The sequence below is a fragment of the Clarias gariepinus genome, chromosome 28 (genome assembly GCF_024256425.1).
Source record: "Clarias gariepinus isolate MV-2021 ecotype Netherlands chromosome 28, CGAR_prim_01v2, whole genome shotgun sequence".
In the NCBI taxonomy this organism is placed as follows: Eukaryota; Metazoa; Chordata; class Actinopteri; order Siluriformes; family Clariidae; genus Clarias; species Clarias gariepinus.
In genome coordinates this window covers 17,540,120-17,552,067 of record NC_071127.1, presented here as the reverse complement: position 1 = coordinate 17,552,067, position 11,948 = coordinate 17,540,120, and the positions used below count along the sequence as shown (strand labels likewise).

Sequence of the window (11,948 nt, the reverse complement as noted above, 5' to 3'; positions counted from 1 at the left end):
CTACATTTAAATGGTATCAAACACGCCCCTCCATCATCCAATCAGCGTTCAGCTCAAAGCCCCGCCTTTTTCGACGCACAGCGCCGTCGCAGACGTTTACGCACAGCGCGCGCTCCCATAACCCTCTCTGCACTGCGTCGCGACGCAAATATACAAATACCAATAAAAAAAGAACCTGCCACAAAAACAAAAAACAGGCAGGTTAACTATTACACCTCTCACAGTACATTTTAAAACTAAAAATACGTGCGAAAATTTTAGCAGCGCCCAATCTTTTCTGATCACTACGGGTCGCTATGCGACGCGTCACTTCCGCAATTCCGCTCGTGGAGCGCAGAAGGGTGGTTGTTATGGCAACCGAGACACATAGCGAGAAATCGATCGATTCTCACTCTATGGAAATGTTAATGAATTCATAAACAAACTAGTAATTTTATCATATAAATATAAGCAAGTCAAATTGAAGTCGAGTTCATTTACATAATGGTTATTAGTTTTATTTAAATGATAGGCAAAAGTCATATATATAAAAAAAAGCAATGAAAAAACGTCCGGAAAAAGGCAGCAAGGAGAAAGGACATTCAGTAGTCGAAGAAGAGCCTGTACAGCCTGCAGGTTGGAAAAGTTTATATTTAATTTATCCACCTCACTGTAATCTGTTTTATCTAGATTTATATGTCGTAGATAGGAAAAGAGTTTGCAGGAATGGTTAAAAGGTTAAAGCTAGAAATAAGCTGGAACGAGATAGTATGTTGTGGCCATGACTTACTGATGTAGGGAACGAGATACTCACATACAAGAAACTAAAAGTCCACATCTTTTGATAAGTAAATCTAAACAGGACCAGAAATAAATGTACATTTTCATAATTGGAGTTTTTTCATACTTGACATAAAAAGAATATTTTCAAATAAGGGGCAAATTGATAAATGTATAAATTAATACCTGTAATAAAAAAAATGGAATATACATAGTTAAACACTCTATTCACATAAACTGAATTATATTTTTTGAGGCGAAATAATATGTATATATTAGTGCTGTCAAAATTAGTGCGTTAATGCATGCGATTAATTTGAAATATTTAACGCATTAAAAAAATTTAACGCAATTAACGCGGTTGCAGTTTTTTTTATTTCCTGTTGTGGCCGACGTGTGTTCAACGTGCAAAGAAGTATGGATAAGACCAAGGAAGGACTTTTAGACGAAAAGTTTCAGTATAAAACTCTCCCGGATGGTTCTGTGGATAAAACAAAAGTAATCTGTACATTTTGCAAAGCCGAATTTAAATACCACAGAAGTAATTCGTCTTATCACTTAAAAGCAAAACACCCCACCTAAACAATCTCTACAGGGCCTCGCCAATGTAAATTGCATTGATTGTTTTGAAATTCAAATGACACAAATACCTGTGTTTTTATTTCTGTAATAAATATGGCTTTCAAGCCAACAGTTAATTTGGAGATTATTGATGGTTTATTGCAGGTATGTTGTTTATATGAGAAAATCTGTGTTACAAGTTAAACAAAAATTCCAATAAACAATCATATTTGAATTTAAATAGTTTCATTGTCTTGAGTTTACATTAATTATTTACATTTACATATCCAAAAAGTTTCAGTCTTTTAATTGTGATTGATCGCGATTAATTGCAAAAAAATGTGCGATTAATTAGTTAAATTTTTTTAATCGATTGACAGCACTAGTATATATATATATATATATATATATATATATATATATATATATATATATATATATATATAGCGATAGCATGTGTTTCCACTTTAGGAGTTTGAGTATTTCGTGAAGAATGTTGTCACATGACAGATTAATTAAAATATATCACTGTTAAAATGAGCAGAGCGTTGTCTTTTTTTAAGACGGGATGGTTAAAACAGCAAAATGGACCTCATGATTTATTACTACACTTTAAGATGTGAATAGATCTGTTAAAAACCTGAAAATCTGTTTGACATCAGCAAAAACAGTGGTTTCTTCTCACTACTTGCTGTCTTATTATGTCTCTTGTCATTATTCAGTGCCAAATATCCAAGAAAAATGCCCCGTCCAGAGCATAGGTAGGTGGACGACCATTTGCATATTTTTATATATATATTGCTCTGGGATCAACTGTTAAACTTTTAAAATGTTATTTTCTGTTCACAGATGACTACCAGTGCACAGGCAATGTGGAAGTGGATTTCCCAGAGCTGTGTGCTATACTTGGCCTGAAGAAAGTCCCTGATGTGAGACCACTAATAGCACATTCAGCAGAAAGAGCAAAGGGTATAAACGTTCCTCATCTCTCTGTGAAATAAGAACATTACAACTCAAAAGTCTAAGTACAAAGAGCTGGATGATGCTCGGTTTTAAAGTAGAAGGCAAGGCTTATCTTCCTCCTGACTCAAATCCTGTTGGAAATTGGGGAGAATCACCAAAAATCCTCCACCTTAAATCCTGCAGTTATCAGAGGGGGAGCTCATAAATGATTTGGCACAGGTGGACCTAAAGAAAGTTAAGGCATATCAAGGCTGATTGGAATTAAAATCTGGAATTAAAGACAGTTTGCAAGGAAGAATAAGACCCAAAAATTTTTTTTACCACAATGCTGAAAAAAAAAGGAATTCTTGAAACTGAAATTACATTGTAAGAAAATATTAATATTGTGTATACTAATATATTTGCTCGTTCGCATTTATAAGACGTTCAGACACCAAATTTGAAGTTGAGATAGTCACTAGAAATAGGCCTACATCACCACCACTTCAACAGATTCAGTTACTCCACTTACTACTCTTTTACTCCTGGTACTGATTAGGAGGATTAGATTAGGTTTCAAAATAAATTCTACACTTTGCAGATATACAATTAAATTTGTCTGTTAAAATGACAACCCATGGTTTTCTGTTTAGACAGTAGCCAGGAGCAGATTCTGTCTGAAGGCTGTACGGTGACGTGGTCCCCTAAACCCTGCCTTCAAATAGAAAAGGAGAACGAGGACGCTCGTAGCGTTAAAAGAATCCGGATATCTGGTGAGGCAATTACTATTATACATTTATACCAAACTCTGTAATAAACAGGTATGCCATCGTAAAATAATCATTGCATCATCCGTAAGAAGGGCCTCATTAAATTCTGATATTAGAATGTAGTGTAAAAGGTACAATCTGAACACATGAAACTGTATTGTACTAATAACATTTTTATATATCATTATTTCTATATACTAGATTCACATACAATAAGAAATTATAACATGGTATGTTTGCTTATTTGCTGATATAGTACGATGGAGGGTTTTACAGTGGTACATACTTTGGTACAACAGTACATGTAATATACAGTAGTATAATATATGCTTCTACCATGTAACGTAGAATGTTACTGTGTACATGTACACCATGTTATACATATTTTAGTACTGCTTGTACTATACCATACAGGTCGTATGTCCGAACATATCTGATATGATACATATTTTATTCAGTATGTGCGAACATGCCATATTAGATGCCAGCTGAACTTTTGTAGCCATTGTGGTTCTCAATAAGTTCCATAGTACTTACCAAAGCATTGTGGGTACACACCATGGTACCACCACAGTACCCAGTGAAGTGCCACTGTACCTACCCTGGTTCTCTATAAAGTTATATTGTACGTACCATGGTAATGTCTGAAGAACCACAGTAATGCTATCATATATAATAGTATGTACTATACAATCGAAAACTATAGCACATACCAAAGTAACATTTCTTATGGTTAAGCAAAATAAATCATATATAACCCTTACCCTAATCCTGATTAAAAGAAACATGACCAATGATTTGGCAGCTCTTAAAATTAGGAATCTTGCAAATAGTATGTGAGGACAATCTTTAAAAAAAGCAATTTCTGTGATCTCTGATGTGATCTTGTTTAGGATGGAGGGTGGATGAGGTGATTGCTCAAGTGCTGAGTAAGATGTTACCATCCCTCAGTAATCTACAGACCCTACAGTAAGTCAGGACATTCAGACAGATTAACTGATGACAGAAAGGTGATAGATCTACAATTGACTTAAATGTTTTTATTCAAGGGTTTTTTTATAGAAAGTTTATAGATTTTTATTACTTGTATACAGTACATTACCATGATTATCCAGTTCTTCTAAACTGGGTTGACTGAACACACAAGAACCCACGTTGACCCAGGCGTTACAAACCATTTGAGTGTTTAGGAAAGTTCCTCATTTAGCTTTCTCCTGGACTTTAACTCCTAAAGTCCCTGCGTGATATTTAATGAAGATTCTGGTCCAGTCATGTGACAATCTGTGACTTTGTGTACCCATGACATCATCAGGCTTTTGACCCTAATAATGTCAGGGAAAAATGCCATGAGACATATGTTAAAACGTGTCCCATGTGGTCTATTTGGTCTATGTTATATCCCTCATAATTTTCTCATAAAGGAGAAATAGGTCTGGGAACTTATTGGTTCATTTCTAACAAAGAAAATACCAATCAAGCAAAAAACAAATAAAATGCATTAACTACAGTATCATGCTCTATTCATGCTACAGGATGTGGCGGGTGGGATTGACTGATTCCATTTTGACCTCCTTGAAGAACACTATTTCTATGTGCTCAAAGCTCAGGTGAGTAAAGCACTCGGCTGTATGTGTGCTGCTGGAAGTTAAGCTTAATTCAGCTGATTCTTGGATCTTTTAATGATTACATTCATAAAAGCCTTATAATATACAGTTTAACAATTTTTATTGTTATTGCTATACACTGAAGATTAATATGAGATAATAGATCAGAATTGTAGCTTTTATTTCCTTATATTTACATCCAGCTGTGGCAAGCCACTTGTTACCTTTTGTGACAAACAACTCCATATTTGGGTGAGCAAAAGTATTGGAATAAGCAATTAATACTTTATATTTGATTCCACAGCTCTCGCTTGTGATACCTGCATTAACCTGGTGTCCCACTGACATCACCAAACGTGCTGCACTCTTCACAATTTTTTAAAATGCTTTAATGCTGTGCTGATGGACTGCGTCATTTAAAAACCATTTCAGTATGTTTCTCTTTAAACAGAATGATTCTGTAGGATGCATTCTGCTGCTTCACCATGAATTCTGTCATCAATAAAGATCAGTGATTCTGGTTCAGAAGCAGGCATGCAAACCCAAGCCATGACACTACCTCTGCTGAGCTTTCACCCATCAGCTTGTACCTTCTGGATCATAAGCAGATCTGTTCTCTTTGCACTCTTTGGCATTTCCATCACTTTGGTAGATGTTCAATTCCTGCCATTGGTCTATATGCATGGAGTTTGCATTTTCTTCCCATGCTTGCTGGGTTTCCTCTGGGTTCCTCCCACAGTCCTTGGACACACAGATGAGGATGACTTGGCGATCCCATGTTGCCTGTAGTGTGTGAATGAGTGGGCGATGTGCGAGTGTGTATGTGTGCCCTGCGATGGATTGCCACCCTCGCCAGGGTGTTCCACTCTCAGCCCCCAAAGTCTAAGTGCAGGCTCCAGGCCCCCCACGGCCCTTTACAGAATAACCGGTATATACGATAAATGAATACTGGTTCTTCAGAACTTTTGTGTCCTTAAGTTGTCACTTTTAAACTGCTTCTAAACGGCCCCAACAACGCCTGTGTAACACCAATCAGTCACATGATCACTAGCAAAATGGGTGGGTTCATGAAAAAGGTGCCATGTTCTGAAATGTTCGACACATTAAGATGTAAATATCTGGATATGAAATCTGAAATTATGATCTGTTGTTTCATCATAGGTGTATTCAAACAATAGAATTGGTCATAAAATTCCAATACTTTCGGAGGGTAAAACTTTTATCGTCGTGGATTTCAGACTGAAATTTTGTTGCTTTAGGCAAACAGAAATACATCTATTACTGAAGAACCAAGGTTAATTGTCGAGGAATATCAACTGAGCATAATCTCTTCTTTAAATTTATATTAAATATTTGTATTTTTCACATCGTAATTTTCCCGTACTACATTCTTTATATTTTACACATATAACTAAACCTGTATGTTCTTACTCTGTCTGTGGCAGGAGAGTTATTTTAGAGGGAACCCCTATTCCAGAAAATAGTTACCATATTCTCATGGGAGAGGACAGTATGTAAGTGTCTTTCTTGATGATGGTGTATGAATTTTAGTATGTTAGTGACACTTTAAATAAATATATAATGTATTGTTATGTATGAAGACGTTGTGACATCCATTCAGATCACCTCTGCTATTTAAAAAAGTGTGTGAATTATAGTTTCATTCAAATTCTCATTTTGTGATTTTATCAGTTGAATTGAATTCTCATCATGTCATCATGTAAGTCTCTTAAGCTGATATGAGCAATGTTACGTGAATGTTATGGTTTACCACATTACAAGCAAAAATGTGTAATTTAGTTACGTTACTTAAGTTGTTGTTGGTCTTTCGGCTGCTCTACGTCCTTAACTGATGCAACCCTCCCTGCACTTTAGTGGCTGCATGCTTAAATCTGATTTAGGTCCTTAAACAGGCCATTCATGCTGAAAATCCTCCATTGTGGCTGAATTAAAACAATTCTGCAAAGAAGAGTGGGCCATAATTGCTCCACAGCCATGTGAAGGACTCATTGCCAGTTATTATATAAGGGTGGCACAACCACTTAATAGGTTTAGGGGCAATTACTTTTTCACGTACTGTAGGGCCAGGCAGGTTTGGATACCTTTTTTTCCCCCCATATTAAAATTTGATGATATTGTTAAATTGCTTACTGTATATGGTAACATTTATAACATTAAGAAATTGTGCTTGTACCATCACAACACAGTGCAGTATTTTTCTGTTTCTGTCATTTTATATTCATATATATATGTCCAAGGATATCTCATTTATCACTGCGAAACAATCGCATAGGAGAAGATGGAGCACGTCTGATTGGTTTAGCTCTGTCCAAGAATCTTCGGTCACTCAGTCTGGCCTTTAATGCTATTGGTGATGCTGGTGCTATTCATATTGCACAGGTGAGATTGATTGTAATAGTAATTGATTATATATATTAATATATATTATTCATTGACAAAGTGCATAGTAAAGATTAAAAGCAAATACATTTTTATGTTGTCCTCTTCTGCAAACATTCAGCCGCTTGCCTAACACCCTCATAGTCAAATGATATTACACATTTTTTATTGAATTTTTTACAGGGGTTGTGCCACAATCACACTTTGTTAAATCTTTCCCTGGCCAACAATCACATAGGCGATGTAGGAGCAGCCCAGGTGGCTCAGGTGAACCATCTTACACTTTTATATTATTAAAAGCATAATTAGTGCTTTAAGTGGATTTATGTATCCATGTTGATACAAAAGTAGCAGCTGAACTGTGAATTGTTGTGCATTAGCGCTCAGGTTGTCTACAGTAGGTAGGTCTAGAATTCCTTAAGATGTCTTAGGGTGGAAATATACTGTACTTGCTTTAAACTATGCGTTAAACTGCATTTTGCATTTATTCTGATTATCTTTGTCTAATATTATTTTTTTTGATGATCTGAATAATTCAAGTGTGAAAACCATGCAAAACAAACAAAAAAACATTTTCACAGCACTGTATACATGTCATGTCAAAACAGTTGGCGGGAGATAAGTACAGTATTATCTATCATTTAACTGCTTGCCTAGCACCCTCATAGCCAACCATCGTCTCATTTTTTTTTTACAGGGGTTGCGTCTCAATCACACTTTGTTGCATCTTTCTCTGGCCAACAATCATATAGGCGATGTAGGAGCAGCCCAGCTGGCTCAGGTGAACCTTCTTATACTTTTAGATTATGAATAGCATAATAAGAGCTCTTAGAGGATTTCTCTACCCATGGTAATGCAGAAGTAGTAGCTAAACACTATCCGAATCACAATGTGCGATCCCTGTGCTCATGCAGAGTAGCCCCCAGGTCATCTTTAGAAGGTCTTTAAAATCTCAAGACTCCTTAAGAGGCCTTAGGGTGGAAATGTACATGTCTAGTATTTAACATTTTTAATTATCTGAATCCTTCAAGTGTGACTTGCAACCAGAGGTGGAAAGTAACTAATTACATTTACTGTACTCGCGTTACTTTAATTGAGATTTTTTTTGTGTGTGTATTTCTACATTTTAAAGTAGTTTTTAAAATCTGTAATTTTACTCTAACTAAAATATGTTTTGTTTTAAATCATATTCGTTACGGAGTAAAAAAATAATAAGTACAGTAATATCTTGCTCCTTTATTGTACCCATGTTTGTTTACCACGTACAACTCTGGAACTCTCCAGTTACACACATAGTATATAGGCAAGTACTGTATCTGACCAGATAAGCTCATGCTGTTGGTGGTTGACTATATGGGTTTACCATCAGAGCTTGAGCTCTTTTAGAAGTGTCTTCTCTCTTCCATGATTAAAGTATTTCGTGACTGCATTGAAAACTCAGTAGAAGGCTTGATAGAAAAAAACATTGCATCACACACACAAATGAAAAGAGAATCCTGTAAAGTGAAATTTTGACTTGTGTGTGAACACACTTTCGAAACAAACAAGGTGGATATTGTTCATAATATTTTCGTCCACGTAAGCTTATCTATCATTCTCTGAAGGTGCTAGGCCCATTTGCCCTGACACATGAAGAAATTGTCGAGAGAAGGAGGGAGTTGAAAAGGAAGGACCAACTGGTAAGAAACAAACATGCCATTACTAGTTTCAAATTATTTAAAATTAGATAGCTTTTTTTGTCTGTCTCGATGTTGCTTTTCCTCACATCTCTTCATCTCATTCTCACAATACCACTTTTTTTTTTTTTTTTTTTTGTTAGATAAGATGAAGATTTAAAATCAGAGTCAGGTAATGATGTAAAGTAGCAGTCCATAGGTAAATTTTTTATAAAAAATTATTATGATAATGTATTTCAACATTGCTCACAGGCTACAAACTAAAATTCCATACTCTGGCCAAAATATAGGTGGTGCGAAATATACTTTTTCTATTTTGAAAAATAGATGCATCTACAGTAGGTTTATGAGAAAAGCTACAGGTTTAGGGCAATAGTATATCATTAGTTTTAGCCTTTACGTAAAAGTTTGGAGAAATGCAGATGTGGAAGGTAACCAGTTACATTTACTTTGTTACTGTTCGTAATTACATATTTCACGTATCTGTACATTTCTTGAGTGGGATTATTATTGGATATATTTACTCCAGTACATCCAAAAACAAATATCTGTACTTTGTACTTTACTATATTTGTACATGGCATTGCGTTATGTAATGACAGTGGTACAGTATGTAGCTTTTAAAACTGAGAGAGAGAGAGAGAGCTATAGTGGGCTAATTCAAGCTCAGTATTTGTGATGCAGTAAGTAAATTTGAAGGTGAGTACTTTTTTCTCAAGTAGAACAGTAAATGCAGGACTTCAACTTTTTATTTTAGTAATATTTTACCTGGAGTATATTTACTTTACTTAGGTCCAGGACTTGTTTACTTTGGCCACCACTGGGGAAATGTCACATGACGATAAGAATGTTTCCTTATTCATAGGATGCCACCAAGAAGGATGAGAAACATCAGACAGTGATAGCAACAGGAAAAAAAGAAGACCCCAAAGTGGAAAAGAAAAAAAGTAAACACTTACCCTTCCTTTCTGTGTTTTTGCTAAAAATACAGTATCGTAAAGAAAAGTGTTTGCCTCATTTCTGATTTTTTTTTATTTTTATTGGCATACTGTATTTGTTATACTTAGTGACTTGGGATCACAAACTAATTTTAATATTACACAAAGATAACCTGAGTAAATACAAAATGCAGTTTTTAAATGCATTTCATTTATTAAAGAGAAAAGAGCAGTCCAAACCTGCTTGGTCCTATGTGAAAAAGTAATTGCCCCCTAAACCTAATATAATAACTGCTAGAACACAGAATTCATTGTCCCAAAGCCTCAGAAATGGATAAGTATACATTTCCAGACCGATACATGTCAATTACTTTGTTTCTCTACTGTTTGTGAATTTCTTTAGATTTTGTTGCCTTTTTAGATCTGTTAGTGTGCTTCACGTCACTTTCCAGACAGGTTCTGTAAAGAGATTTCTTAAATCAACGGGTCTGCCTGTTATCAGGCCTGGGTGTTGCAAGTAAAATTTAACTCAGCTTTCCAAAAATCAAGATTTAGTAAGAGGGGCAATTACTTTTTCACATAGGGACAGACAGGCTTGGACAGGTTTTCCCCTTAATAAATGAAATCATAATTTAAAAACTATATTTTGTATTTACTCAGGCTATCTTTGTGTAATATTTAAATTTGTTTGATGTTCTCGCCTATTTAAATGCGACAAATATGCAAAAAGGAAGGGGGCAAACCCTTTTTATAACAGTGTATAACACTGGCGTAGAAATATTTGGAATTTAATATTTACTTGGAACTTGGAACTAAATGAAAGTCAACACTGGATGAATATACAGTATGTTGGCATTTAGGCTTTGGAAAAATATCTTACATAATAATTTGTGGTCAATCTCAGCCTCAGATATGAAGATGCCACAAGGCCGAGGTGCAAAATCAGATGCAAAAGACATGCATTCTTCAATGAAAGAACAAGAGGTAAGAAGGTGGAAAACATTACTCAGGGATTAAAACTTTTAATTAATGGCAGTCATTTAATCTCTTTTAATGCAAAATGTTTGTTGTCCTGATATAGACTCAATGGGCATTTTATTAGGAATTCGTGGATGCTCTTAGTAACTGCTAATCAGACTCTTGATGGCAATAAAACACTGCAGCTCTGTTCCCTTTCACACTGAAAATGATTTTTCAAATAAATCTTTGTGTGTGGGTTTTTTTTTTTTGTATGAAAGGCAGAAGATGTGGGTGAGACACAAAGCCCTTTGCTGAATCCTGATATACAGAGCATTGGAGGGAAGGTGATTTATCCAGGCAACACCACACTCCTCTTTTTGAACTTGTCAGGTCAGTTATTAATATGTCTTCCCATTACTTGTACATGGATGCCTGTATGTTAACAGCATTCCGTCTTATTTATACAGGCAATAAACTAACACAGCAGTCACTTCAGATGTTCCTGCGTTCTCTGGAGTGTCAAGGGAAAGAAGGGCTTCAGTATATTTCTCTTAATGTGAGGTTCATATATATACATAAATATATACTTTTCCTTATACAGTATGTTCCATTTACAATTATTAATAAATAGGATTAAAACCTTTTTTTTTTTTTTTTTTTTTTTTAGAGAAACAGCTTTCCCCTAGATTGTGAGGCCTTCCTGAAACTACAGGAAATGATGTCGCTTAAGGATCCTCTGAACAGAACCGCCTCAGCTCAGGTGGAGCCTGAGCATGGACAAGCAGCATAGCGTTGCATGATTATTTTTTAAGTCCCAAAATTGTATCTCAGAATTATAGTTTTACTGGATAATGCTGCTTTGTGTTGTGACTGGTTTACAATGTTGACTGGATCACAAGAGGGAGCGACACGGTCGCAAACTTGAGTTTTCCATGTGTGTCCACTCCGCAGCGAGATGAAAAAATCTTTTTTGGGATTAAAAAAAAAAACTTCAGAACTTCAAAATCCTACAAATGCAACCCAGGTCATGTAAAAGAATCCACAAACAAGAAGCAACCAATCAGCTTCATCCTTTCCATCTTTCTGGCTCAGCTGTTGAAATTTGTGTTTTCTTTGTGCTTAAAGGATGGAAAGCACTCAAGCATCTGTTTTTCCCCTCTTTGCCACAAATAAAATAGGTAGCAGAGCTTAATGCAATGGATTTTCTGTGCTGGAAATCCATTTTTATCCTGCAACGTTATCATGGAGAAGACGGCTCATGGTTGCTTAGCAACGGCAGATGCCACGCTGCTGTGGAAGGGAGGAGAATGCAGTTTTTCCACACATTTTTACTTCAAC

The 11,948-nt window shown here is 35.6% G+C and overlaps 1 protein-coding gene across 1 annotated transcript; it reads left to right on the top strand.

Moving 5' to 3' along the window:
- Nucleotides 1-480: 480 nt before the first annotated feature.
- On the top strand, nucleotides 481-11,543 carry lrrc71 (leucine rich repeat containing 71). The gene is made up of 16 exons (XM_053490326.1): nucleotides 481-615; nucleotides 2,043-2,081; nucleotides 2,170-2,289; nucleotides 2,916-3,035; nucleotides 3,926-4,001; nucleotides 4,565-4,639; nucleotides 6,082-6,150; nucleotides 6,895-7,036; nucleotides 7,220-7,303; nucleotides 7,734-7,817; nucleotides 8,641-8,715; nucleotides 9,578-9,659; nucleotides 10,555-10,634; nucleotides 10,889-11,000; nucleotides 11,078-11,166; nucleotides 11,278-11,543. Exons 1-16 carry the CDS (start codon nucleotides 540-542, stop codon nucleotides 11,398-11,400), a joined length of 1,446 nt encoding a protein of 481 aa, XP_053346301.1. The 5' UTR covers nucleotides 481-539; the 3' UTR covers nucleotides 11,401-11,543.
- The last annotated feature ends 405 nt before the right edge of the window (nucleotides 11,544-11,948 follow it).

What these genes read in the sequence shown, in the direction of transcription:
- lrrc71 (XM_053490326.1), top strand. Translation starts at nt 540, where the DNA reads ATGAAAAAACGTCCGGAAAAAGGCAGCAAGGAGAAAGGACATTCAGTA. An exon ending in GAGCAGCCCAGCTGGCTCAG is followed by an intron (nt 7,818 to 8,640) that starts GTGAACCTTCTT and finishes CATTCTCTGAAG; the next exon opens with GTGCTAGGCCCATTTGCCCT. An exon ending in CTTCAATGAAAGAACAAGAG is followed by an intron (nt 10,635 to 10,888) that starts GTAAGAAGGTGG and finishes TTTGTATGAAAG; the next exon opens with GCAGAAGATGTGGGTGAGAC.